Here is a 27,185-nt window from a genome sequence, read left to right as displayed (position 1 = left end):
TTTTATTAACACATTGGTGTATACATCAAGAAATAAATGAAAATTTTCGATAGACACCTAGTACAAATTAGATACTTATTAAAAAAAAAAAAGCTACAAGGCACAACAAGAGTTTGCCCACCATAGGAACAAAGAGATGAGATGACGATCAAATTCAGCCCCCGCTACTGGTACTTGTATTCTGATTGAGGAATGGTAAGTGTTTCAAACAGAAACACAGAATGACAGTGATAAAATAATCCAAAAGGAAACCAAAATGTATGTAGTACAAAAACTATAGTAAAATTAATATGGTATTTATTTCTAATGGCATTCAATGATGGTAGTCAATCTCCATATTTTGTGTTGAATTAGTATGTTACTGTTAGTCTCTGATATGCAATATTTCGTCTTCGTTGGAAGTAGAATACTTCTGGTCATACATCGGTAGAGATCAGTGCAATCATTTCTTTTGTTGGTGCAAACTGTTCACAAGAGAAGTTGTGTTGTCACATATATGCCCTAACATGAAGAATGTTTTCTAAAAGTTCCTCTTGCGTCTTATTGTGCAGTTTTGTTTATATTAAGTTCATCTGAGAAACAGTCTTTGAACTGCAGGGCTGCAAAAAGGTAGGAACAGCAACAAAATAGCAAATGAGCCAAGTTCAATAAAGTCTTTGTCCCCAGCAGCATCCATGTGTTTGACAACTTCAACCCAAAACTGCTCAGATTGGTTGTCCTGAGTATGAGGCCAGTGAACCATCGGCAAAACTCTCCATTGCTACTCCAATTTTCCAACGTGTTCACAAACCAATGGCAAAAATGAGATATTAGCCAATCAAGCTCGTGCAGGTCCTCAGTGTAGTAGAAGGACCTTGTGCTTCAAGTGATTCAATCACCCTGATGTTTGCTGTTAATCCCTGTTTCACCTGTTTCACAAACTCCAACATGAAATTTCTACACCTGCTCTTGATGTCTTTGACACTGGTTAGTGTGTGTTTTGAAAGGTCCAGGTGAAAGCAAATCTAAAATAGACTGTGGAAATTGTTAAGTAATGTGACTCAAAGGTGATATCATAGTTTAACACATCAGTCCAGTTGTCAAAAACACATGTTTTCACAACTCTCAGCAACAAGCTCTAGCCACAATTCCTGCAGCAACTTTAATACATTCATACTTTCCAACTGAAATGTTTGGTTTATTCTCCAGGATTACAGAAGAACTGAAAGTAGAAATATCAGGTAAATTTTGGTCACAGGATAACTGTTCAGCACTGTAGTTTCTTTCTTTGGCTATGTAAAAGTGTAGCTTCAGTTTGTCGAACTGATTAAGACCCCTGTTCACATAGGAACTAATGGAAACCCACTGTGGAGGACTCGAACCCCAGATGGCACGGTTCATTGTCTGACCGGAGACAGAGACAGGCAACACCAGCAAAGTCCGAACACAAAGCTCTTTATTGAAGAGTGCACACAACAATAGAGAGCAGCCCGTCTCCAAAGAGAACCAGCAGCCTCTTAAGTAAAATGAATAGGTTTTTATAAACAGTTCCGTCGCGTCACAAAATTTATTCATAAAGCAGCCCACCCCTTCTCTATATTAGGTAAAATCCTCTTACTCCATTATGCATATATTTCTATCCCCTATTGTATATAACTTTCAGCAAATCACAATGCCGCACTAACGGTATGGGTGTCAACCAGGAGATGAGGAGTTAAAACAGACATAACACAGGAACAGGGAGTGGAAAACAGCGCCTCTGTATCTCAAGGATGGTTCCCAGCCAGAACATCTGGTAAAAACATGCAGGAATGCAAGCCTCCCTTTTTTCTCTCACTCCCTGTAACTTCAACAAATAGCCCTTCATTCTGCTGTCAGAGGCTTTCCCAGCAGCCTCTCTTAACCTGACTTTGGTTAGGTTGACATAACTGTTTCATATTTAACTTTCCTCACCTAACACCACCTTCTGTCAGAAATGTGGAGTATCTTCTGGTGGTCTGGTAGTCACAGTAAGGCTGAGTGACAGGTTGTGTGGGGTTGGGAGCTGATGAGTGACATTTGTAAGAGGCCAGGTGATGGTCAGAGAGAGGAAACTTAATGGTGATGTTAGGTGTGAGACTCTGAACTTCCATAATACTGAGCTCAGCCAAACTAGGAGCACCCTTGATTAATGAGGAATTATCCTTTCCCCGTCTTGTCACACAACTCTGAAGTCAGTGGCCCCCAGTGATCACCTTCTGCAGGTGTATTTACCCACTTTGTCACGAAGCTCTTTGGATTTCACACCATAAATGATAGGGTTGAGCATGGGGGGGACAAGGAGATAGATGTTAGTGAAGGTGACATGTACATAGGAAGCAATTCCTTGACCAAACCGCTGTGTCAGGTAAGAAAAGAGGGTGGGAGTATAAGACATCAGAATCACACAGATGTGGGCAGTGCAGGTGTTGAGGGCTTTCTGGTGGTCTTTCTTGGAGGAGATTCTGAGGACAGCCCTGATGATCAGACCATAGGACAGTGCAATGAGAATCAGATCTAACCAGATGACTACAAGTGCTGTCACCAAACCATATGTCCTGTTGACTGTAATGTCCCCACATGACATCTTTGCCACAGCTATGTGCTCACAGTATGTGTGGGGAATAATGTGGTTGGCACAGAATGGCATCCTGCTAAGGAGCAGGGGCAGGGGCAGAATGAAGAGAACAGCTCTTATCAAACCCACAAGACCTAGCTTGGCTATTCGTGCATTGGTGAGGATCGTGGCATATCTCAGAGGGTTACATATGGCAACGTAACGATCGAAGGCCATTATCACAAGGACGGCTGACTGCATACCAGAAACTGCATGAATGAAGAACATCTGGGTGAGGCAGCCATTCAGAGTAATGCCTTTCAAATTGAACCAAAATACACAAAGTGCCTTTGGAATGACAGAGGTAGACATGCCGATATCTGTGAGTGCCAGCATGCAGAGCAGCAGGTACATTGGCTTGTGCAGGTTCTGCTCTTTGCCTACAACAAACAGAACCATGGAATTTCCAAACAGGCTGATAATGTAGAATGTAGAGAAAGGGATGGAAATCCAGATATGGGCAGCTTCCAGGCCTGGGATGCCCATTAGAATAAATGGTGAAGGGTCAGAGGGTGTGAGGTTGAAAGCTGCCATGAGGTGGTTGATGCGTCTATCGGGCTCAGAAATGCTCAAGTTGCCTGTGAAGGGAGAGAAGCACAACAAGGGGCGGGGGTTTACACAGTTTATAAGAATTAGTACTTCAATATGTTATAGGTATGAACAATCTAGAAAGGGGTGTGTGCAGTGAGGTGGGAGCATTTACAGATAGGTTATAGTCAAGTCCAGAGAAGTCCTCAGAGAGAACTAATGAAGCTAGGTGAATGGGCAGCATGATGGCATATACACTTGGATGTCAATAATGGCAACATTTATGCCATTGGAGGGAAACATGTGTACTCCTCAAACATCTTTCGAGGTTCTAATTTGTCTATATGAATTCAGTACAGGGACCTGGGCATCACTGTACACAGCTTTGGGAAGTCCTGCTCACAGTGCAAGCATGGCAGAAACTAAGCAAAACATTGGGATCCAGGAGGAATGGGATGGGAAATCATACAGAAAATACAATGCCCTGAGATCAGTCAGTTGATTTTTCACCCTCCTCTGGATTCCTCTATGTAGTACTGGGCACTCTTCTCACACAGGGTATTGCAGAACTAGAGGGGTTAATGGAAGGGCAACAGGGAATGATCAAGTGTCTGGGGAAACTCTCATATAGAGAGAGATTGAGGAGACTGGGATTGTTACCTTACAAAGGAGATGAATAAGAGGGGATATGAGAAAAGTCTATAAATTACTGACTTGTAGAGAGGTTTCAGAGGGATGACTGGTGGAGAGTAGATAGAGAAAGTGTTCTCCCTGTCTGATAATACAAGATCAAGAGGACATTCAATTAAACTGAAATGTGGCAAATTCAAAACAGATAAATAGAATGCTTTTTCCACTCAATGCCTAATTAGATTGAGGAAAACGTTGTCACAAGACATAGTTGGGGCCATGAGCTAAGCAATGATCAGGAAGAGTTGGACATTTACATGGATAGGAGACTATCTAGTTATAATATTTACAACTAAATAAATATTTTGGAAAGGCTATACCCCCATGTTTTTGTGGACACATGCCAATTTCTAGCTATTAGGCATTAGGGGGACACCCTCAGTATGGTCAGGTCATCCTCTCATCTACCCACTACTGGGTTTCTTACAACTTCTTCTGCAACACCAGAAGCTGTCTCTGTTAGAGAGAGGACAGTGGACTAGATGACTAGACTGTAGATCTGATCCATGATGCTATTCCTATGTTGGAAACGATCCAAGTTTCCCCCATGGAAACAGACATTATCCTGCTGGTCTATGACTTTGTGCTCAAAAGAATGGATATGAAGAGCGCAAAGGTCTTTGTATTTAGGGCCACAGGCCCGCACCTCTGTTACTTCCTCTCTTTCTTTTGGTGAGACACTTTCTTGCAGGCACCCAGCTTTGCCTGAGACATAATGATGCTGGTCTCTATCATGGGAAGTGCAATGACTCTGAACAAGATTTGGGGGTGTGAAGGGATAATTAGCTAAACATGAGACTCCCAGTGTAACAGTGTGGACAAAATAGCAAATGCAATCCTGGGGTGATAACTGGGGGAATCTCAAGTAGGAGAAGAGAAATTATTTTGCCTTTGTATTTGGTGCCAATGCACCTGGTACTGGAATCCTGTATCCATTCTTGGTGTCCACAGTTCAAGAAGGAGGGTTCATAGCCAAGCCACAAGAATACGGAAAGAATTAAACACCTGCCTTAGAGTGTTAAGGGGAGACTTGGTCACAGTCTCTAAGTACCTACATGGGGAACCAATATTTAATGTGAGCTCTTCAGTCTAGGAGAGGTAGGTCTAACACTATCCAAGGGCTGGAAGTTTAAGTTAGACACATTCTGACTGGAGATAAGGTATACACTTTTCAAATGGTGAGAGTAATTAACCATGGGAAGAATTTTTAAACCAAGATTGGATGTTTCTCTCCAACAATGGGTCTCAGCATTTCCAGACTACTGTATCCCTTTCAGGAGTCTGATTTGTTTTGTGTACTCCAAGTTTCACCTCACCTAAAAACTACTTGTTTACAAAATCAGGCATAAAAATACCCAAGTGAGACAGCATTATCTTACTGCAAAATTGCTTACTTTCTAATTTTTTACCATGTACTTATAAAGTAAATAAATTGGAATACAAATATTTTACTTATATTTCAGTGTACAGTATATAGAGCAGTATAAACAAGTCTGTATGAAATATTAGTTTGTGCTGACTTGGCTACTACTTTTCATGTAGCCTGTTGTAAAATTAGGCAACTATCTAGAGGAGTATACCAACTGCCTGGAAGGCCTCTGTGCACCCCTCCCAGTACATAGAATAATAGAATCATAGAATATTAGGGTTGGAAGGGACCTCAGGAGGTCATCTAGTCCAACCCCCTGCTCAAAGCAGGACCAATCCCCAACTAAAAGCATCCCAGCCAGGGCTTTGTCAAGCCTGACCTTAAAAATATCTAAGGAAGGAGATTCCACCACCTCCCTAGGTAACGTATTCCACTGCTTCACCACCCTCCTAGTGAAAAAGTTTTTCCTAATATCCAGCCTAAACCTCCCCAGCTGGAACTTGAGACCATTACTCCTTGTCCTGTCATCTGCTACCACTGAGAACAATCTAGATCCATCCTCTTTGGAACCCCCTTTCAGGTAATTGAAAGCAGCTATCAAATCCCCCCTCATTCTTCTCTTCTGCAGACTAAATAATCCCAGTCCCCTCAGCCTCTCCTCATAAATCATGTGTTCCAGCCCCCTAGTCACTTTTGTTGCCCTCCGCTGGATGCTTTCCAATTTTTCCACATCCTTCTTGTAGTGTGTGGCCCAAAACTGGACTCGATCTGCTGGCAATGCTCCTACTTATACAGCCCAAAATGCCGTTAACCTTCTTGGCAACAAGGGCACACTGTTGACTCATATCCTGCTTCTCGTCCACTGTAACCCCTAGGTCCTTTTCTGCAGAACTACTGCCTAGCTGCTCGGTCCTAGTCTGTAGCAGTGCATGGGATTCTTCCTTCCTAAGTGTAGGACTCTGCCCTTGTCCTTCTTGAACTTCATCAGATTTCTTTTGGCCCAATCCTCTAATTTGTCTAGGACATGTACCCTTGTTGAGAACCACTGCTCTAAAAGATCTTCTCCAGTTCAAATGTGAATTAAGTCAGGGCAGGTCTCTGGCCTGTGTTATGCAGGAGGTAAGACTACATGATCACAATGGTCCCTTCTGGCCTTGGAATCTACAAACATGTCCTCAGGAGGTAGTTGGAGGCATTTTCCCTGCACGCTCATGCCTGAGCTTACTGAAGGCATTTTTTCTGTTCTTGACAGTGATGAATAGATCCCTATGGGGAGAAATTCTCCTGTAACTGTGGAGCCTTGGAAATGTTACACTACGTGGGTGTTTCACGAAGCTGCAGGATCCCACGACACACTGCATGGATGAATGTTTTAGATGAGGAAAAGAATAAGCTGAACCCATAAAATCTCTGCACTGAGGAATGTGTGTACAAGCATCACTGTGAACGGCTAACAGAGCTGGCTTAGAAATGGCTGCCAGAGTGTCCTGGATTTAACTGTGGGTCCCAGTGGTCCATTGTTTCAGGCATCTGCCAGTGGCTCCTGCACATGGCAGCTGTATTTATCTAGGCCCTCACATGTCCCAGAGTTTCCAACTCTCCTTGTGTAAACTTCTTCGCTTGTGAGTTGTTCCTGTGTAGCAGTCCGCAAAGCTTTATGTGGTGTCTATGGGTGCAACAAGAAAACCAGCACAGGTGCCCTGGTATTTACCACTCGTGTGTGAGCATTATTTTGTTGTGCTCGGAAAGTATCTGAAGGAAACTCCGTTTGTGTGGCGGTTCTGGGACCAGGCATGAAAGAGGAGGATTCCCAAACACATGGGCCTAGATTTTGCTCTCAGGGAGGCCAGTGTCAATTGGAGTGACCCACTGTAGGCGGAATGTGAGAGCAGAATCTGGCCAGTGTATGACCCATTCTTGTTGTGAACCCTCTGGTAACTGATACCTGCCACAGAGGCTTTGGCTTCATTTCTTAAGAGGTCAGTGAAGTTGCTGAATTGGAAAACTTGAGCAAGCCAGAGGAAAAATCACACAGCCCCAAAAAGGAAGCTACTGAGACAGATAGAAGGACACAATGAGAGACAAGGAACTGATCTTAAAAGCAAAGATTTGTCTAAACTCTTTCCAATACATTTATAGTTTCAATTTTACCTGGTAAATCCCTTGATGTTTCTGACACGAAACAGTTCAAGTCTCCTTGATGGTGAATTCCTGCCCAGACGGTTCTTGACTTGAACCGTGGAGCCCTTCCTGAGTCCTCAGCATTAATTTTAATGCAGAAACAGGTTACTCACCAAAATCCCACTCAGCAGAGAGAGGAAATATCCTTACTATGACAGGAAGATTGAGCCCTGAGAATCAGTGTATGAATCTCATGTCTGACACTCAGCGAGCTGGACAGCGTCTTTTATGATTCCCCTGTGCAGTCCCTGCGGACTCTCCAGTTGGCCAGGACTCCCAGACAATTCCCTTGGTTCTGTGAGCAGCGGGAAAAGCAGAAAATAGACCCTGGAGAACTTCGGCTTGAGAGCCTCCCCTGGGACCGAAGAAAATATTCTCTGATAAAAGGGGCTCAGATTGTCAGGGCAAACTGAGTCTTGCAGACTGTTCAACCTAGCAATTGACAATAGGTTCGTTTTTTGTGTGTAGTGTGCTGCCATCTGCGCTTTGGGTGGGAATGCTGCCACAACGGACAGGATCAAAAGCCATTTTCAATTGACTGTAGCAGCATACTGCTGTGTATCACACATCCCCTTGAAATATCCAGCCCATTGGGATCTGAAAAGTCACTGCAACTATGTGGAGGAAAAATGACGTGATCCTGAATTGATGAAAGCTGAAGGGCATGAAAAAGGCTTTCTTCTCCCAGGATTTTAGTATCAAAGCTCTTTGCCAGTATCCCCTTTTGAGGTCTAAAGTGAATATATATCAGGCAGCTCAGACTATGCTAATATTTCAGCTACTCTCTGAATCGGGTAAGCATCAAATTCAATACTGTGTTGATCTTTCAGAAATCAATGCAGAAACGGGTGGTGTTGTTCTGCATCAGAACTAGTACCATGGGATTTCTCCACCCACTCTGTGATTCCTTCACCACTCCCAGGGCCAAAATGACCTGGCGTTCCTCTCACATGGTGTCCCACATTTTAGGAGTGAATAGCTTTGGAGTTTCCCTATTCTGTTGCCCTGGGGCCATTGCACTAGGGTGGTATTTTAGGTAGGTGTGCCCTGATGGGGTGAGAACACAGTGGTAAAGGAATCAAACAACGGCTACATCTGGATCATTTCTTTGGGCTACAGTCCCACCTCCATGCTTGTGTGATGGGTGCCTGGGGGCCTAATTTGGACTCTGGAAGTATGAGTGTGATGGGTTGTCAACCCCGGAGTTCACTCTGGGAGCCGTGGGAACTGCTGTATCTCTCTAACCACTCAGCTGGGCTTCCCCTTGTTCACCCTGCTTTTCTGATGATTCAGACTCTCCAGGCCTTGTTACCACCCAACACCACAGCAGATGACACCACACACTGTCTCATTAAGATCACCAGTCTTTTTAAGATCTTAAGCTTAGTATGCATTTGTCATGGGTTGGACCGGCTGGGATGTCACCTGGTGTGCTGAGATAACACTGAGTCAGCCTATTCTGTCAGCCTGGGCCCTTTCTTACCTGGTCTTGCTGGGCCAGGCTCACTAGCCTCTTCCAGCCAAGCACACAGATAGGGTTACACCCAGCTGCACAGAGAGACAGAGATCTGCTCTGGGAAGGCTCAGTTTATGGTACTTGCTACAGCACCCAGATGTCCACCTCCCTTGGGGTACACACCCAAAATAATATTAAATTTGCCTCTTCCCTCAATATGGACGAGAATATGCACGACTTCTCAACCCCCCCCATTAGAAATCACATACACTGGGTTATATTATAAACCAGTAATAAATTTATTAACTATAACAGGTGTTTTTAGTAAACAAAGCAGGCAAACAAAGCTTAATATACTTTAAAAACAGGTTACAAAATATAAATTCTCACCCTAAATGTTATTTTAGGCAGGTTGCAAAGTTTTGGGGGTTCAAAATTCCAGTTATATTCCTTTTCAGACTGGACCCCTTGCCTTCCCTTCAGGTGGCTCTTGCAGTCTTTCTTCTTGGGCAGACAGCCGTGGAGGGGAGGAGCCCTGTTTGCTTTCCTCCCGACCCTTAAATAGGATTTACAAAGGTGGGAATCCTTTGTCTCCCAGGGAGGTGGTGGAATCTCCATCTTTAAAGATTTTTAAGGCCCAGCATTGACTCTGCTGTGGGGGGATCAACCAGCAGAAAGTTTGAGCTGCTGAGAAGGCCACCCTCTTACCAAAAGTTATGCCCTCTTAGGAGTCTGTTTCCAGGCATGACCGGCTCTGTACAGACCAGGGAGTGGAGTCCTGAAGGGAACGTCTCACAACAGGGCCCTATGGACAGTGGGCTGGAGTGAAGAATTAAGTCTATCTTAATCATAACAGAGAAACCAGTCACTTTCTGACAGTGGGGAGGGGAGAACTTTCACTGCATGTAAGAGAGCGGTATGATTGAAAGAGAAGAATGAGCCTGCAGAAGAGAAGAATGAGGAGGGATTTGATAGCTGCTTTCAACTACCTGAAAGGGGGTTCCAAAGAGGATGGCTCTAGACTGTTCTCAATGGTAGCAGATGACAGAACGAGGAGTAATGGTCTCAAGTTGCAGTGGGGGAGGTTTAGATTGGATATTAGGAAAAACTTTTTCACTAAGAGGGTGGTGAAACACTGGAATGCGTTACCTAGGGAGGAGGTAGAATCTCCTTCCTTAGAGGTTTTTAAGGTCAGGCTTGACAAAGCCCTGGCTGGGATGATTTAACTGGGAATCGGTCCTGCTTCGAGCAGGGGGTTGGACTAGATGACCTTCTGGGGTCCCTTCCAACCCTGATATTCTATGATTCTATGATTCTATGATTGCTCAGAGCTCCAGTATGAAACTGGAGAAAAAGACTGTTGAGAGTTTTTGGGTTAAGTTTAGAAGCAAGAGTAACAAGGGTGATGTCGTGCTGGGCATCTGCTATAGGTCACCAGACCAGGAGGAGGAGGTAGAGGAAGTTTTCTTCGGACAACTAGCAGAAGTTTCCAAATCACAGACCCTGTTTCTCATGAGGGACTTCAATCACGCTGACATCTGCTGGAAGAGCAATACAGACAATCCAGGAAGTTTTGGAGGGTGTTCTGGACAATTTCCTGGTACAAGTGCTGGAGAAACCAACTAAGTAAGTCAAGCACCTCTTGACATGCTGCTTACAAACAGGAAGAATTGGTAGGGGAAGTAGAAGTGAGTTGTAACTTGGGCAACTTGCTAGCAAAAATACTGTGGAATACATGGAGCAGGTCCTCAAGGAAACCATTTTGAAACACTTGGAGGAGAGGAAGGTGATCAAGAACAGTCAATGTGGATTCACCAAAGGCAAGTCATGCTTCACCAACATGATTGCCTTCTATGATGAGATAAAGGGCTCTGTGGATATGGGGAAAGCAGTGGACGTGATATATCTTTGAATTTAGTAACACTTTTGATATAGTCTCCCAGAGTATTCTTGCGAGCAAGTTAAAGTATTGGCTGGATGAATGGACTATAAAGTGGATAGAAAGCTGTCTAGATCATCGGGGTCAACAGGTAGTGATTCATGGATCAATGTCTAATTGGCAGCCAGTGTCAGCATAGTGCCCAGAAGTCATTCCTGGGGCCATTTTTGTTCAACATCTTCATTAATGATCTGGATGATGGGATGGATTGCACCCTCAGCAAGTCTGCAGATGACACTAAGCTGAGAGGAGAGGTAGATATGCTGGAGGGCAGAGATAGGGTCCAGAGTGACCTAGACAAATTAAAGGATTGGGCCAAAAGAAATTTGATGAGGTTCAATGAGCACAAGTGCAGAGTCCTGCAATTAGGATGGAAGAATTCCATGAACTGCTACAGGCTGGGGACCGACACGCTAAACGGCTGTTCTGCAGAAAAGGGCCCAGGGAATACAGTGGACGCAAAGCTGGATATTAGTCAAGAGTGTGCCATCATTGCCGAGAAGGCTAATGATGTACTGGGTTGTATTAGTAGCAGCATTGCCAACAGATCAAGGGAAGTGATTAATCCCCTCTACTCGGCACTAGTGAGGCCATACCTGGAGTATTGTGCCAGTTTTGGGGCCCCCACTCCACAAGGGATGTGGACAAATAGGAGAGAGTCCAGCAGAGGGCAACAAAAATGATTAGGGGGCTGGGGCACATGACTTACGAGGAGAGGCTGAGGGGACAGTGCTTATTTAGTCTGCAGAAGAGAAGAGTGAGGGGGGATTTGATAGCAGCCATCAACTACCTGAAGGGGGGCTCCAAAGAGGATGGAGCTCAGCTGTTCTCAGTGGTAGCAGATAACAAAACAAGGAGCAATGGTCTCAAATTGCGGTGGGGGAGGTCTAGGTTAGATATTAGGAAACACTATTTCTCTAGGAGGGTGGTGAAGCACTGGAATGCATTACCTAAGGAGCTGGTTTCCATCCTTAGAGGTATTTAAGGCCTAACCTGACAAAGTCCTGGCTAGGATGATTTAGTTGGAGTTGGTCCTGCTTTGAGCAGGTGTTTGGACTGGACTGAGGTGTCTTCCAACTCCAAACTTCTATGAATCTATGCTCCCATCTCTGGTAGTCCCTGTCATGGCTGCCACTTGCTGTAGCTGCTCCCCCCTCCCTGGGCTGTGGGGCCTCCAGTGCTCCTGGGCTCCAGATAGTCCTTTCCCACCTTACATGGTAGTAGCACAGCCAGGTCTCGTCCCTTTACAACAGGTCTCCCCCCTCAGATCGTGCACAGTTCATCTGTTGGCTCCTGCCCTCTCTTTTTCTCTGGCAGTCTTCCTATTCACCCTTTCCTCTGGCTTCCCTCTGAGGGTCAATTCACCTATGGGCAGGGAGACACCACAGATAGGTGTCTCTGGGACATAAGAAAAGTTCACAGTCTGATCCTCACACATCCCAATCCCCAGTGGTGATAGAGTATTACTAAAAGTTGGAGGGCCACAAGGCCCTGTCCCCTCCGTGTTCCTGTCCCTAACCCTCCTTTTCCCCTCAATACCCCTCATCGGCCAAGTTGGAAACCAGATCTGTGTTGGAGGGCCTGGGCCTCTGGGGGTGGGGATGGGGGCCAAAGCAGCCTCCAACACATGTCCCTGCCCCTGGAAAGCCCTGTTCAGAGATGATGGAAGGTGTCCGGTTCCCCAGAGATGCCCGCATGGCTCTTACACTGACCCGCCTCTGGCTTCCGACCTGGCCTGGACGTAGGACCTCAGTGGCTGAAGAGTGGTAAGAGCTGCCTGGGGTTGGCAGCTTTGGGGAGCTGTGGACCCTCCATCTGCCCGAGGCGGGGGGGGGGCAGGGGGCAAGGCTATGGGCATGGGGCTTCTCTTGTCCCCCCCCCCCCATCCCCACAGCTGCCCAGGGTCCTGGGCTGCTTTCACCTGGCCTGGGCTCCACCTTCTGGCCTGCCCAGGGGCATAACCTCAGAGTGAAGAGGAAGGGCAGAGGTTCAGACATGTGGCAAAAAGCATATTGACCAAACCCGTCCACTCTCAAAAGTGGGAGAGTCATGGTCCCTTCTCTGCAACCCCCACCCCACCATCTGGTGCTCCAGAAAAAGTCTCCAGCCTGCTCTGCAGTGATACCGCAGGTAAGATACCTGCTCTGGCAATGGCCACACGCCCTCGGGCTCTAGGTGGCAGGAACCTTCTCCCCAGCATCTGCCCTTCCATCAGATTCATGCCCTTCTGAGTCCAGCCTTCAAAGCTCTCCTGTTGAGCAACCTCTCCCTGTGATGGTCCCTGTGCATATAAGCTCCTTACCTTGCTCTTCCCAGATGCTCTTTGTTCTCAGCTCCCCTGTTACTTGTGTTGCGGCTAGCATCCACTATCCTAGCTCTGGCCCTGCAGCTCCCTGCTATACTTTGCCCTGGCTCCCACGCTGCCCCAAATCCTGGCTCTGGTCTGCTACTGCTCCCCACCTCTGCCTTCTTCATCAGTGCTGCTGCTCTGCCTCAGTCCCAGCTCTGCCTTCTGGGCTGTTTTTCTGGACCCTCTGGTCTGGGGATGACAGATTTCTACTACATTCATAGCCCAATATCACTTAAAAACTAACCTGATAATAGCCCAATGCACTTCTTTCAGCAAAGGGTTTTTTTTTTTAATTAACACATTCATGTATACATCAAGTAACAAATGCAAACTTTAATTAGATACCTAGTACAGATTTGATATTTATTTAAAAAAAAAACTACAAGGCACAGCAGGACTTTGTCCACATTAGCAACAAAGCTATGCAATGACAATCAAATTCCAAAGCCCCCTACTGGTACTTTTATCCCGGTTGAGGACTGATAAATGTTTAAAACATTACAATAGCCCAAAAGGAGCCCACAATGTATGTAGTACAAAAACAACAATAAAATTATTATGGTATTTATTTCTAATGGCATTCAGTGTTGGGAGTCAAAGTTCAAATTTTGTCTTGAAAAGAAATGATGGCTTTGCGTTTGCCGATGGTTCACTGGCCTCATATTGAGGACAACCATGCTGAGCAGTTTTATATTGAAACTGAAAAACACATGGGTGCCACTGGGGACAAAGACTTTATTGAACTTTGCTTGTTTGCTCTTTAGTTGCTGTCCCTACCTTTTAGCAACACTGCAGTTGAAAGACTGTTTTCTCAGATGAACCAGAAAAAAAACATGTGTTTGAGAACTTCAACCCAAAACTGCTCAACTTGGTTGTCCTGAGTATGAGGCCAGTGAACCATCGACAAAACTCTCCACTGCTACTCCAGTTGTCCAAGGTGTTCACAAACCAATGGTAAAAATGAGATATTAGCCAATCTAGCTCGTGCAGGGCTGAGTGCAGTAGAAGGACTTAGTACTGCAAGCAATTCAGTCACCTAGATGTTTGGTGATAATCCCTGTTTCACAAACTCCAACATGAAATTTCGACACCTACTCTTGATGTCTTTGACAATGGAAAAGGTTAGTGTGTGTTTTGAAAGTTCCAGCTGAAAGCAACTAAAAAATTGCCTGCACAAAGTGGTAAGTAATGTGACTCAAAGGCAATATCATAGTTTAACACATCAGTCTGGTTCAAAAACACAGTTTCACACCTCTCATCAACAAGTTCTAGAAGAATGTCCTCAGTTCCCACAGTAAATTTTGCTCACTGGATCGCTGTATATATGATTTTAAAAGTTCAGCATTGTAGCTTCTTACTTTGTCTTTGGTGATCTAACAGTCTGGTTCATCAGTGTAGCTTCACTTTGTCGAACTGATCAAGAACCCTGTTCAGAGAGGGACTAATGGAAACCCACCCTACGTCAGAAAGTTGCAATATCTTCTGGTAGTCTGGTAGTCACAGAAAGGCCAAGTGATGGGGTGAGTGTGTGGGGGCTGGTGGGTGACAATGAAAGCAGTCAGGTGATGGTCAGAGAGAGGGAACTCAACAATGAAGAGAGCAGTGCTTAGTGATGGAGGGATAAGATGTTAGATGTGAGGAGCTTCTCAGACTCTGAACTTCCATAATGCTGAGCTCAGCCAAACTGGGGCAGAGCACCCTTGATTAGTGAAGAGATATCCTTTCCCCTCTTATCACACAGCTTTAAAGTCAGTGGCCCCCGGCAATCAACTTCTGCAGGTGTATTTGCCCACTTTGTCATGGAACTCTTTGGTTTTGACCCCATAAATGATAGGGTTGAGCATGGCGGGCACAAGGAGATAGAAGTTAGCGAAGGTGACGTGTACATGGGAAGCAAGTCCTTGACCAAACCTTTGTGTCAGGTAGGAGAAGAGACAGGGAATATAAGACATTAGAATAATACAGATGTGAGCGGTGCAGGTGTTAAGGGCTTTCTGGTGGTCTTTCTTGGAGGAGATTCTGAGGACAGCCCTGATGATCAGACCGTAGGACAGCACAATGAGCACCAGGTCTAATCAGATGACTACAAGAGCTGTCACCAAACCATATGTCCCTGTTGACTGTGATATCCCCACATGACATCTTTGCCACAGCTATGTGCTCACAGTATGTGTGGGGGATAATGTGGTTGCCACAGAATGGCATCCTGCTGAGGAGCAGGGGCATGGGCGCAATGAAGAGAACAGCTCTTATCAAACCCACAAGACCTAGCTTATCTATTCATGCATTGGTGAGTATGGTGGCGTATCTTAGAGGGTTGCATATGGCAACATAGCGATCAAAGGCCATTGTCACAAGTATGGATGGGTGCAACACAGTAACCATGTGAAGGAAGAACATCTGGGTGAGGCAGCCACCCACAGTAATGCCTTTCAAATTAAACTAAAATATACAAAGTGCCTTTGGAATGACAGAGGTAGACATGCCGATATCTGTGAGTGCCAGCATGCAGAGCAGCCAGTACATTGGCTTGTGCAGGGTCTGCTCTTTTCCTACAACAAACAGAACCATACAATTTCCAAACAGGCTGATAATGTAGAACATAGAGAAAGGGATGGAAATCCAGATGTGAGCAGCTTCCAGGCCTGGGATGCCCATTAGGATAAATGGGGAAGGGTCAGAGGGGGTGAGGTTGAAACCTGCCATGAGGTGGCTGAGGCGTTGACCAGGTTCAGAAATGATCAAGGTGCCTGTGAAGGGAGAGAAGCAGAGTGAGGGGGGTTACACATCTGACAACAAATTGTATGGTAAATATTTTATAGTTATTAATAATCTAGAAATGGGGGTGAACAGTGAGGTGGGGACATTTGCTTATGGCACCAGATTATTTAGGTCATATTCAAGGAAAGAGAAGTCCTCAGAGGGAGATATCTAAGCCAGGTGAATGGGTGGCATGATGACCGATGAACTTCAATGTAAATATCTTCAGTATGTATGCCTTTTAGAGGGAAAAGCTTGAGGTCCTCAAACACTTTACGTGGTTCTAATTTAATTGTATGACTTCAGTACAAGACACGGTACACAGCTTTGTGAAACCCTAATCACAGTGCAAGCAGAGACTAAGAAAAACATTGTGTCGAAGAAGAATGGGATGGGGAATCATACAGAAAATACAATGCCATGAGATCAGCTAGTCTATGTTTCACTCTCCTCTAGACTCCTCTGTGAGGTACGGTGCACCCTTCTCACACAGGGTATTGAAGAACTAGAGGGATTCAGGGAAGGGCTGTGAGAATGATCAAGGGCCTGGTTAAACTCTCATACAGAGAGAAAAGTTGAAAAGACTGGAATTGTTACCTTACAAAGGAGATAAATAAGAGGGATATGAGAAAAGTCTATAAATTACTGACTGGTAGAGAGTTTTCAGGGGGATGACTGGCAGAGAGTAGATAAAGAATGTGTTCTCCCTCTCTGACAACACAAGACTATCCATTTACAATACTTACAGTGAAATAATTATTTTGGAAAGCCTATACGCCAATGTGGTTCAGGGAACCAGTCAATCTCTAGCTGTTAGGCATTAGGGTGACACCCTCAGGATGGTTAAGGCATCCCCTATCAACCTGCTGCTGGGTTTCTTACACCTTCTACTGCAGCACCTGGGGCTGTCATTCTCAGACAGAGGACACTGCACTAAATGGACCATAGGTCTGATCCACTATGCAGTTCATATGTTAGAAAGGAGCGAAGTTTCCACCATGGAAACAGACATTATCCTGCTGGGCTATGACTTTGCGGCCAACAGAATGAGCATGAAGGTCACAAGGGTCTTGGTATTTAGGGCTACAGGCCCGCACCTCTGTTACTTCCCTTGTTTCTTTTGGTGAGACACTTTCTTGCAAGCACCCTGCTTTGTCTGAGTGACAAAATGCTGGTCTCAATCGTGGGAAGTGCAATGACTCTGAACAAGATTTGGGGGTGTGAAGGGATAATTAGCTAAACATGAGACTCCCAGTGTGACCATGTGGCCAAAATAGCAAACATGATCCTGGGATAATAACCAAGGGAACACCAAGTAGGAGCAGAGAGGTTATTTTACCTCTGTATTTGGCGTTAGTGCATCTGCTGCTGAAATCCTGTATCCATTCTTGGTATCCACAATCCAAGAAGGAGGGTTGAGAGACGAGCCACCAGAATGAGTAAAGAATTAAACACCTGCCTTAGAGTGTTAAGGGGAGACTTGGTCACAGTCTCTAAGTACCTACATGGGGAACCGATATTTAATGTGAGCTCTTCAGTCTAGGAGAGGAAGGTCTAACACAATCCAATGGGTGGAAGTTGAAGTTGGAAACATTCTGACTGGAGATAAGGTATACACTTTTCAAATGGTGAGAGTAATTAACCATGGGAACAATTTTAAAATCAAGATTGGATGTTTCTCTCCAGCAATGGATCTCAGCATTTCCAGACTACTGTATCCCTTTCAGGAATCTGATTTGTTTTGTGTACTCCAAGTTTCACCTCACCTAAAAACTACGCGCTTACAAAATCAGACATAAAAATACCCAAGTGACTCAGCATTCTCTTACTGAAAAATTGCTTACTTTCTAATTTTTACCATGTGCTTATAAAGTAAATACATTGGAATACAAATATTTTACTTACATTTCAGTGTGCAGTATATAGAACAGTATAAACAAGTCTGTATGAAATTTTAGTTTGTACCAACTTCGCTACTACTTTTCATGTAGCCTGTTGTAAAATTAGGCAAATACCTAGTGGAGTTGATGTACCTGCTGGAAGGCCTCTGTGCACCCCATGGGGTACGTATACCCTTGCTAGGAACCACTGCTCTAAAAGATCTTCTCTACTTCAAACGCAAATTATTTCAAGGCACGTCTCTGGCTTGTGCTATGCAGGAGGTCAGAATATATGAGCACAACAGTCCCTTCTGGCCTTGGAAACGACAAACATGCCCTCAGGAGGAGGTGTTTTGCCTGCAAGCTCGTGCCTGAGCTTCGTGAAGGCATTTTTTTCTATGCGTGACACTGGTGAATTTAGCCCTATGGGGAGAAATTCTCCTGTGATTGTGGTGCCTGCGAAATGTGACACTAGGTGTGTTTTTCACGAGACAGAGGGATCCCGTGACACACTGCATGGATGAACGTTTGAGGTGAGAAACGTAATGAGTTGAGCCCATAAAATCACTGCACTGAGGAATGTATGTACAACCCGCGCCATGAATGAGGAACAGAGCTGGCTAACAAATGGTCCCAGAATGTCTTGGTTTAACATTTGTGTCCCAGTGGTCCATTGTTTCAGGCATCTGCCAGTGGCTCCTGCACATGGCAGCTGTATTTATTTAGGCCCTTACGTGTCCCAGAGTTTCCAGCTCTCATTATGTACTGCGCAAATTTCTCGGCTTGAGAGTTGTTCCTGTGTAGCAGTCCCCAAAGCCTCAGGCGGTGTTTGAGATTCTCACTGGTGAGACGCAGTCACTGATTACCCCCCGACCAAGGGAGCAGATGTGATGGGAGGCACCTAACCCCTTGCAGAGGAAAATATGTGGGGAGTGTGGAGCGGCTCGAAGGTTGGGGGAGCCAGGGATGACTGGTAAGCATGGAGCAAACACTAGCGCCCAGCGTGCTGTTGGAATCAGGGCACTCGCGGTTGGGTAGGAGAGAAGGGAAAGGGGGTCAGAGTATAATGGGAGATTGAACCATCTGAGAAGCAAAGATCATTGGTTCTTTTCACTGGTGAAATGCCTGAAGTTACATAACAAAAACAACTGGAAACAAAACTGAATAAAGGTTGTGACATCCAGGCTGCAGCTCTGTGGCTTGCAAGGGAAGAGAGACTCTGAGGCCCGCCAACATGCATTCAAGGCCAGGAAAGGTTCCTGTGCTGGCCTTGAACCAACAATCACAAAGAACAATTCAATTTCAACAGCTCTGCCTGCCTCATCATGTGCACGCCGCTTCCTGCTCCCTAAACACCCAGCATTTGCTCGCCTGTCCATGTACTCCCTGCTCCCAGTCCCCACATGAACCAGTGCTGTCTTTCTGTCCACGTACACCCTGCCTGCCCCAGAATATCCAACTCTTCCTGCCTGTCCATATACCCCCACCTGCCACCTGCCCCGTAGTACCCAATGTTGTCCAACTTTCCATGTATGTCCCCCATCCCCAGAACCCACATACGGCCACACAGTGATACCCCTCACCCAGGACCCAAAGCAGGTGCCAGATCCCACAGCAACAGCTCACAGCAATACCTCCATAGACGAGGTTAAACTCAGTGTCTGCGCTGGGGAAAAGGGAGAGATCAGCAACAACTCAGCCTGTGCAGGGAAGGAGAAAGGGGCAGACCTGGCGGGAGGGTCAGAGGATGTGGAGACTAAAAGCATCCAGTGTGAGTAACTCTTTCTCAAAATGACATGAAGCTTTAACATATTGCAGCCCGTTAGAAACCCAGACACCCCTTCCTGAGGCTGCTTTTCCATGTTGGCAATTGCTGATGTTACCATGGGGCTGTAGAGGGGTTGCTCACAGGAAGAGGGATAGTCCGGATGGGGGAAGCTGTGAGAAACATTCTGCTACAGTGTGGTAGAAATTACAATACAGTCTAGCTCACACACCCCACCCCAGGAGGCCTCAATATGCATCTTTGGTCTGTACATAAGGCAGGATGTCCACACACAGAGACAGACACACTGTGCATTCTGGGAACTCCCTGGTGAGTTTTCCAACACCACCTGGTTATTATTACTGCCTTTGGGGATTCTCATCCTTTCCAGAGATGCAGGGACACAGAAAGAGCTGACCCCTTTCTCCCCTTAGAAAAAAATGTTCTCCTGATAGTTCTGAATCTCTAAGCCTGTGAATGTGAGATTTCAGCAGCTCTCCTGTCAGTTCATCATTGGTCCAGATAAGCTCACCCAGCCCTAGAAGTCACTGGAGGCTCATGGCCCATGTAAATCAGGACATTTATTTAAGTCCCTACATGTGGATTTAGGGTGAACTCCTGGCCGTGTTTAGAGTTTGCCGTTGATCTGAGTAGGACCAAGATTTCACCCTTAATGTTTATCTTTTGGCTACCAGCTGTGAAAATCATGAAAGATGGGGATTCCAAAACATATGTGCCCTGATTTTGCTGTCAGGAAGTCCAGTGTGAAGGCAGAATGTGAGAGCAGAATCTGGCCAGTGTGTGACCCATTCTTGTTGTGAACACTCTGGTTCACAGATACCCACTGCAGAGGCTTTGGCTGAACTTCCTAAAAGGACAATGACGTTGCTGAACTGGAAAACTTGAGTGAACAGAGGTAAAACCACACAGCCCAAAAAAGAAAGCTACCAAGACAGATAGAAGGACACAGTAAGAAACAAGGAACTGATCTGAAAAACAAATATTTGTCTAAACTACTTCCAGTACATTTGTATTTCCCATTGTAAATCTCATGAACTGTTTAGTATTGTACTACTAAATACTAAACAGTTCAAGTCACCACGCTGGTGAATTCCTGGCTAGATGGTTCTTGACTTGAACCCTGGAACCCTTCCTGAACCCTCAGCACTAACTTTAATGCAGAAACAGGCAACTCACCAAAATCCACTCAGCAAAGAGAGGAAATATCCTTACTGCGACAGGAAAGCGGAGCCCTAAGTATCAGTGTATGAATCTCACATCTGACACTCAGTATGCCGGACAGTGACCTTTATGATTCCCCTGAGAACTCTCTGGTTGGCCAGGACTCACAGACAATTCCCTTAGCTCCGTGAGCAGGGGGAAGAGCAGAAAATAGACCCTGGAGAACTACAGCTTGAGAGCCTCCCCCGGGACAGAAGAAAATATTCGCCAATAACAAAGGAGCTCAGATTGTCAGGGCAAACTGAGTCTTGCAGTCTGTTCAACCTAGCAATTGACAATAGTTGTGTTGTTTTTTTTTTATTCTGCCATCTGCACTATGTATGGGAATGCTGCTACCACACAGGGGACCAAAAACCATTTTCAATTGATCGTAGCAGTGTACCGCTGCATACTGCCCAGGCAGTTGGAATATACAGTGCACTAGCCTCTGAAAAGTCAATGCCACTCTGTGAAGGCCAAATGAAGTGGTCCTTAATTGATGCAAGCTGAAGGGTGTGGAAAAAGCTTTCTTCTCCCAGGATTCTGGCATCAAAAGTATTTGCCAATATCCCTTTGTAAGGTCTAAAGTGGATATCTATCTGGCAGCTCACAACTATTCTAATATTTCATCTACTCTCTGCATCAGATAAGCATCACATTTCAATACTGTGTTGACTTTTCAGAAAAAGGTTTTTAGTTTGAATCCAAAGTCTATAGGTTTTGCTGTGTCACACTGCCTCTGGGTTCAGTGTGATTGATCACCCATCAATTGCAAACATGACTTTCAGCCTGGAACCTGACTTTGATCTTCCTTCCATTGTACTTTTGTTGTTCTTTTCTTTTTAGGGTGGACCCTTCTTCCTTGGTTAGGGCTGTTGTCTGCATCTTCAGCCATTGGTGTTTTAACTTTATTTCATCAAGTCTGGCTGGGGCTGGAGGTTGATTCCATTATCCATACATACCTCATTCACACACCTAAACTAAACTAATAAGATTACGGCCGGGTTTTGCAAAAATGAAGGTTGCAGCAAGCTTTTACAAAATGGAGTGAGCATTTCAAAATGGAGTTTGGGACAAGTTAAAATGGAGTTTGAGTTACAATATAGACAAGTATAATGAACGACAAACAGTGAGCAGAGGTTACAATGTTGAAACAGTGCAAGTTTCAGCGATTTAAGCAGCAATTGGATTGAAAGTGAAACTCAATTAGCCAGTTATTGGGGTACCTGGTTTTATGAATGAATGTAGTTTCATTCATAAAACTTTACTTATGAAGTTATATTAATAAAGTGAACAATTAAAAACAATTTCATTGATCAGTACTACAAGGGCTCTCAACCTTCCTAACTGACACACAAAATATGTCTAACTAGTGGGTGTCAGGGGGAAACATTCCCTGGGGGCAAGTTATCTCATAGCTGCTTATTATAGAGCTTCTTTCACCTTCCTCTGAAGCATCTGGACCTGGCTACTGGATACTGGGCTAGATGGACTACAGGTCTGATCCAGTCTGGCAGTGCTTATTTTCCTACTGGTTGTGTAAATCCAAGAGTACGTTTTTGCTGATCTTAATTGAGCTCCTGAGAATCTTTAGACTTGCACTGGGAGCAGAAAGATGTCTTGTTAATAGGGCTATTGATTAATCACAGTTAACTCATATGATTAACTAACCAAAAATTAATCATGATTAATCACAGTTTTAATCCCACTGTTAAACAATAGAACACCAATTGAAATGTATTAAATATTTTTGGATTTTTTCAGCATTTTCAAATATATAGATTTCAACTACAACTCGGAATACAAAGTATATAGTGGTAACTTTATATTATTTTTACTTGCACTGTAAATATTTGCACTGTAAAAATGATAAACAAAATAAATAGTATTTTTGAATTCACCTCATACAGGTACCATAATGTAATCTCTTTATCGTGAAAGTGCAACTTACAAATGTATGGGTTTTTTGGTTACATAACTGCACTCAAAAACAAAACAATGTAAAACTTTAGCACCTACAAGTCCATTCAGTCCTACTTCTTGTTCAGGAAATCACTAAGACAAACAAGTTTGTTTACATTTATGGGAGATACTGCTTCCTACTTCTCATTTACTTATGTCACCTGAGAGTGAGACCAGGTGTTCACATGACACTTTGTAGCCAGCACTGTAAGGTATTTACATGCCAAATATGCTAAAAATGTGTATGCCCCTTCATCCTTTGGCCACCATTCCAGAGGACATGCTTCCATGTTGATGACTCTTGTTAAAAAATATGCTAATTACTTTTTTGACTGAACTGCTTGGGAGAGAATAGTCTGTCTCCTGCTCTGTGTTTCCCACATTCTGACATATATTTCATGTTATAGTAGTCTCAGATGATGACGCAGCAAGTTGTTCATTGTAAGAACACTTTCACTGCAGACTTGACAAAACACAAAGAAAGTAACAATGTGAGATTTCTAAGGATAGCTACAGCAACTCAACCTTTTGGACGAAGTGCCTTCCAAAATATAAGAGGGATCAAGGTGTGGAGCATGCTTTCAGAAGTCTTAAAAGAGCAACACTCCAATGCACAAACTACAAAACCCGAACCACCAAAAAAGAAAATCAACCATCTGCTGGTGGCATTTGATTCAGATGATCAAAATGAACATGCATTGGTCCATGCTGCTTTGGATCATTATCAAGCAGAACCTGTCATCAGCATGGACATGTCTTCTGAAATGGTGGTTGAAGCATGAAGGGACATATGAATGTTTCGTGAATCTGGCACATAAATATCTTGCAACACCAGCTACAACAGTGCCATGTAAATGCTTGTTCTCACTTTCAGATGACATTGTAAACAAGAAGCAGTCAGCATTATCTCCTGCAAATGTAAACAAACTTGTTTGTCTGAGCGATTGGCTGAACAAGAAGTAGGACTGAGTGGACTTGTAGGCTCTAAACTTTTACAGTGTTTTATTTTAGAATGTGTTTTTTTTTGTAAATTATTCTACATTTGTAAATTCAATTTTCATGATAAAGAGATTTAATTACAGTACGTGTATGAGGAGAATTGAATAATACTATTTATTTTGTTTATTACAGCATACATATTTTTAATAAAAATAAAGTGAGAAGTGTACACTTTGTATTCTCTGTTGTAATTGAAATCACTATATCTGAAAATGTAGAAAACATCAAAATATTTAAATAAATGGTATTCTATTAGTTTTTAACAGTGTGATTAATCACAATATTAATTGCAATTATTTTTTTAAATTGTTTGACAGCTCTACTTGTTAAATATCATCTAGTCTCCTGTTCTTTTTCCTTTCAGGAAGGAAAGTTCAAAACTCCTCAGACCTGCCCAGTTGATTATGTCAGCTGTTAATGACACCAAATTCAACTCTGCAGTGTTCCTTCTCACCAGGATACCGGGGCAGAAAGACGTCCATGTCTAGATCTCTATCCCCTTCTGCTTAATGTATGGGTAAGCAAAGTCAGGATGAGCTCCACCCTGACAACTGGTGGTGAGTTGTGGCAACTTGTGGAAAAGAACTTCAGGTGTTGATCTCATTTGCATAGGCTCACCACCCCGCCTAGCATGAGCCCATAACTGCCGAAATGGTCACTTTGGCTGCTCTGGGATCCCCAGTTTCTCTCTTATTGGGGCAGGAAGAATAAATTGTTATTATCCTGATTATGTGAATCAAGGACAGTGGAACTGTACTTGGCCTTTTGTTATGATGGAGGGACTCGCACTTGCTAGGTAAGGGACATGGGTTCCAAAATGCAGTTAATTGAGAGAAGCTGGGGACAGGTATTAATACCTGGTGGTATGGGCCCCTGGTGAGGGCCCTACATGCCAATTGGACCTCCTTCTCCCTCCACTGTGGAATGTCAGAGCTAATTTTGATTCCATTAGGAGTCTAGTTACAGGCTGCTGATCTGAATTCACTTTGGGCCAATGGTGCACCAGCACTGAGGCTCCCCTATTATGAGCTGAATTCACAAAACAGCTAAAATTACTAAGAGCTGAAATCACTGAGTGTTGTTTTAAGTAGTGGCGGAGCCTGAAGATATGTTGCGGAGCAGTTTGCGGACAGCTGGAGCAGCTCATGGGACAGCTGGCAGAGTGGAGTGGCTGGGGAAGTTGGAAGGGACCTCAGAAGGCCATCTAGTCCAACCCCCTGCTCAAAGCAGGACCAATCCCCAACTAAATCATACCAGCCAGGGCTTTGTCAAGCCTGACCTTAAAAACTTCTAAGGAAGGAGATTCCACCACCTCCCTAGGTAACACATTCCAGTGTTTCACCACCCTCCTAGTGAAAAAGTTTTTCCTAATATCCAACCTAAATCTCCCCCACTGCAACTTGAGACCATTACTCCTTGTTCTGTCATCTGCTACCACTGAGAACAGTCTAGATCCATCTTCTTTGGAACCTCCTTTCAGGTAGTTGAAAGCAGCTATCAAATCCCCCCTCATTCTTCTTTTCCGTAGACTAAACAATCCCAGTTCCCTCAGCCTCTCCTCATTAGTCATGTGTTCCAGAGCCCTAATCATTTTTGTTGCCCTTCGCTGGACTCTCTCCAATTTTTCCACCTCCTTCTTGTAGTGTGGGGCCCAAAACTGGACACAGTACTCCACATGAGGCCTCACCAATGTCAAATAGAGGGGAACGATCACGTCCCTTGATCTGCTGGCAATGCCCCTACTTATACATCCCAAAATGCCATTGGCCTTCTTGGCAACAAGGGCACACTGTTGACTCATATCCAGCTTCTTGTCCACTGTAACGCCTAGGTCCTTTTCTGCAGAACTGCTGCCTAGCCATTTGGTCCCTATTCTGTAGCGGTGCATAGGATTCTTCCATCCTAAGTGCAGGACCCTGCACTTGTCCTTGTTGAATATCATCAGATTTCTTTTGGCCCAATCCTCCAATTTGTCTAGGTCCCTCTGTATCCTATCCCTACCCTCCAGTGTATCTATCTCTCCTCCCAGTTTAGTGTCATCTGCAAACTTGCTGAGGGAGCAATCCACACCATCCTCCACATCATTTATGAAGATATTGAACAAAACCGGCTCCAGGACCGACCTGTGGGGCACTCCACTTGATACCGGCTACCAGCTAGACATGGAGCCATTGATCACTACCCGTTGAGCCCAACAATCTAGCCAACTTTCTGTTTCTCTAATGCTTTGTGCTCTTTACTAATAAAACTACTAGATTTAAGGAGTCTGGGGGTGACTGTATAGCTCTGGTCTAAAGCACCTGAAGAGAAGGGACTAAGGTGTCCAGTCAGACCTGCTTGGTGATAAGCGTGTAGCATAGATGAGGTTTTGTTCCCAGCTCGAAGAGTGGGACAATTGTGAGACTTCCTCCAAGACAGGAAAGACCGGGTTTAGAGGGTAAAGGGATGATATATCCCGGTTTTATTGTGACAATTCTGATTCTTCTTGTCCAGTGTCTATCCTTGTTGAGTGCCTATCATGATTCAGAGTAGCAACTTGTTCAAGCTGCATCCAAGATAATGATCCACTCAGGATAGTGATTCATGAAATTCATAGAATTTAAGGCCAGAAGGAGCCATTAGATCATGTAGTCCAGAGATTCTCAAACTGAGGGCGGGCCCCCCTGGGGATGTGTGGAATGTATTCGGGGGGTGGGGTGTGTATATATATATATATATCTGTAGCACGATGGTCACCTGCTCCGGGCTCGAAAGGGTTACAGCCAGCCCTGGGAGAGGGCTGGGGCTGTGAGCGAATGGCTAGGCTGATGGGGAAGGCAGCCACAGCTGGGGCCATGCCCCAATCAGGCCACAGCAGGCCCTATAAAAGGCTGTGAGCCAGGAGCTCAGGAGAGTCTCTCTCTAGTTGTTGAGAGAGACGGGCCTGGCTGCTGGGGAGCTCACCAGGGTACCTAGAGTGAAGCAAGGCTGGGGAAAGGCCAGAGGAGCTGGGAAGCTCCAGGCTGGAAAAAACTCCAGGCCTTGCTGAAGGCCTAAAGCAGGTACTGGGGTTGCAGAGGGGCAGCCAAAGGTGAGGCAAAGGCAGCAGGTCCAAACCCTCCTGGCCGATGATGAATGGCTTGTACACTGCAGTCTGCCCCAGTAGATGGTGACTGGCAGAAGCCACTGACTGCGGCGAGGTGGGGATAGAGGGTTGGGGGGTTTCCCAAGGAGGGGAGACCCAGAGACTGTGGGCGTACTGCCAAGGGCAGGACCTCGAGAGAAGGGGCACCGGGATTCGAGGGAGAGACACGGGGTCAGCGACAGGTGGGACATCGGCCGGCAGAGGGTGCTATGACAGTTGGTCAGCTAATTCCCTGGATGACCAGCAGGAAGCGCCGCACCGCTGAGTCCACGCATCACTACAATATCCTTATACAAGACACTGGTGAGACCTCCTCTGGCAAACTGTAAATTTCTGGTCAATCGTAT

The 27,185-nt window shown here is 44.9% G+C and overlaps 2 protein-coding genes and 1 pseudogene across 3 annotated transcripts in view; all 3 read right to left on the bottom strand.

Moving 5' to 3' along the window:
• The window catches only part of LOC311513771 (olfactory receptor 51G2-like), a gene marked incomplete at both ends in the record, with an annotated part of 350,119 nt that overhangs the window by 253,257 nt on the left and 69,677 nt on the right, over positions 1–27,185 (bottom strand). The gene's annotated exons all lie outside the window — the stretch shown is intronic.
• LOC311513416 (olfactory receptor 52P1-like) lies at positions 2,210–3,148 on the bottom strand (the record flags this gene model as incomplete). The annotated part of the gene is made up of 1 exon (XM_084615237.1): positions 2,210–3,148. The coding sequence occupies one exon, from the start codon at positions 3,146–3,148 to the stop codon at positions 2,210–2,212; it is 939 nt and encodes a 312-aa protein (XP_084471363.1).
• Positions 14,894–15,833, bottom strand: LOC311513202 (olfactory receptor 52N2-like; annotated as a pseudogene). Its single transcript has one exon. The product of its transcript is annotated as an olfactory receptor 52N2-like (transcript).

The sequence above is a fragment of the Lepidochelys olivacea genome, assembly GCF_965140295.1.
Source record: "Lepidochelys olivacea isolate rLepOli2 genome assembly, chromosome: 1".
NCBI lineage: Eukaryota > Metazoa > Chordata > Testudines > Cheloniidae > Lepidochelys > Lepidochelys olivacea.
The sequence above is the reverse complement of the archived record's forward strand: the minus strand, read 5'-3'. Positions and strand labels throughout refer to the sequence as shown.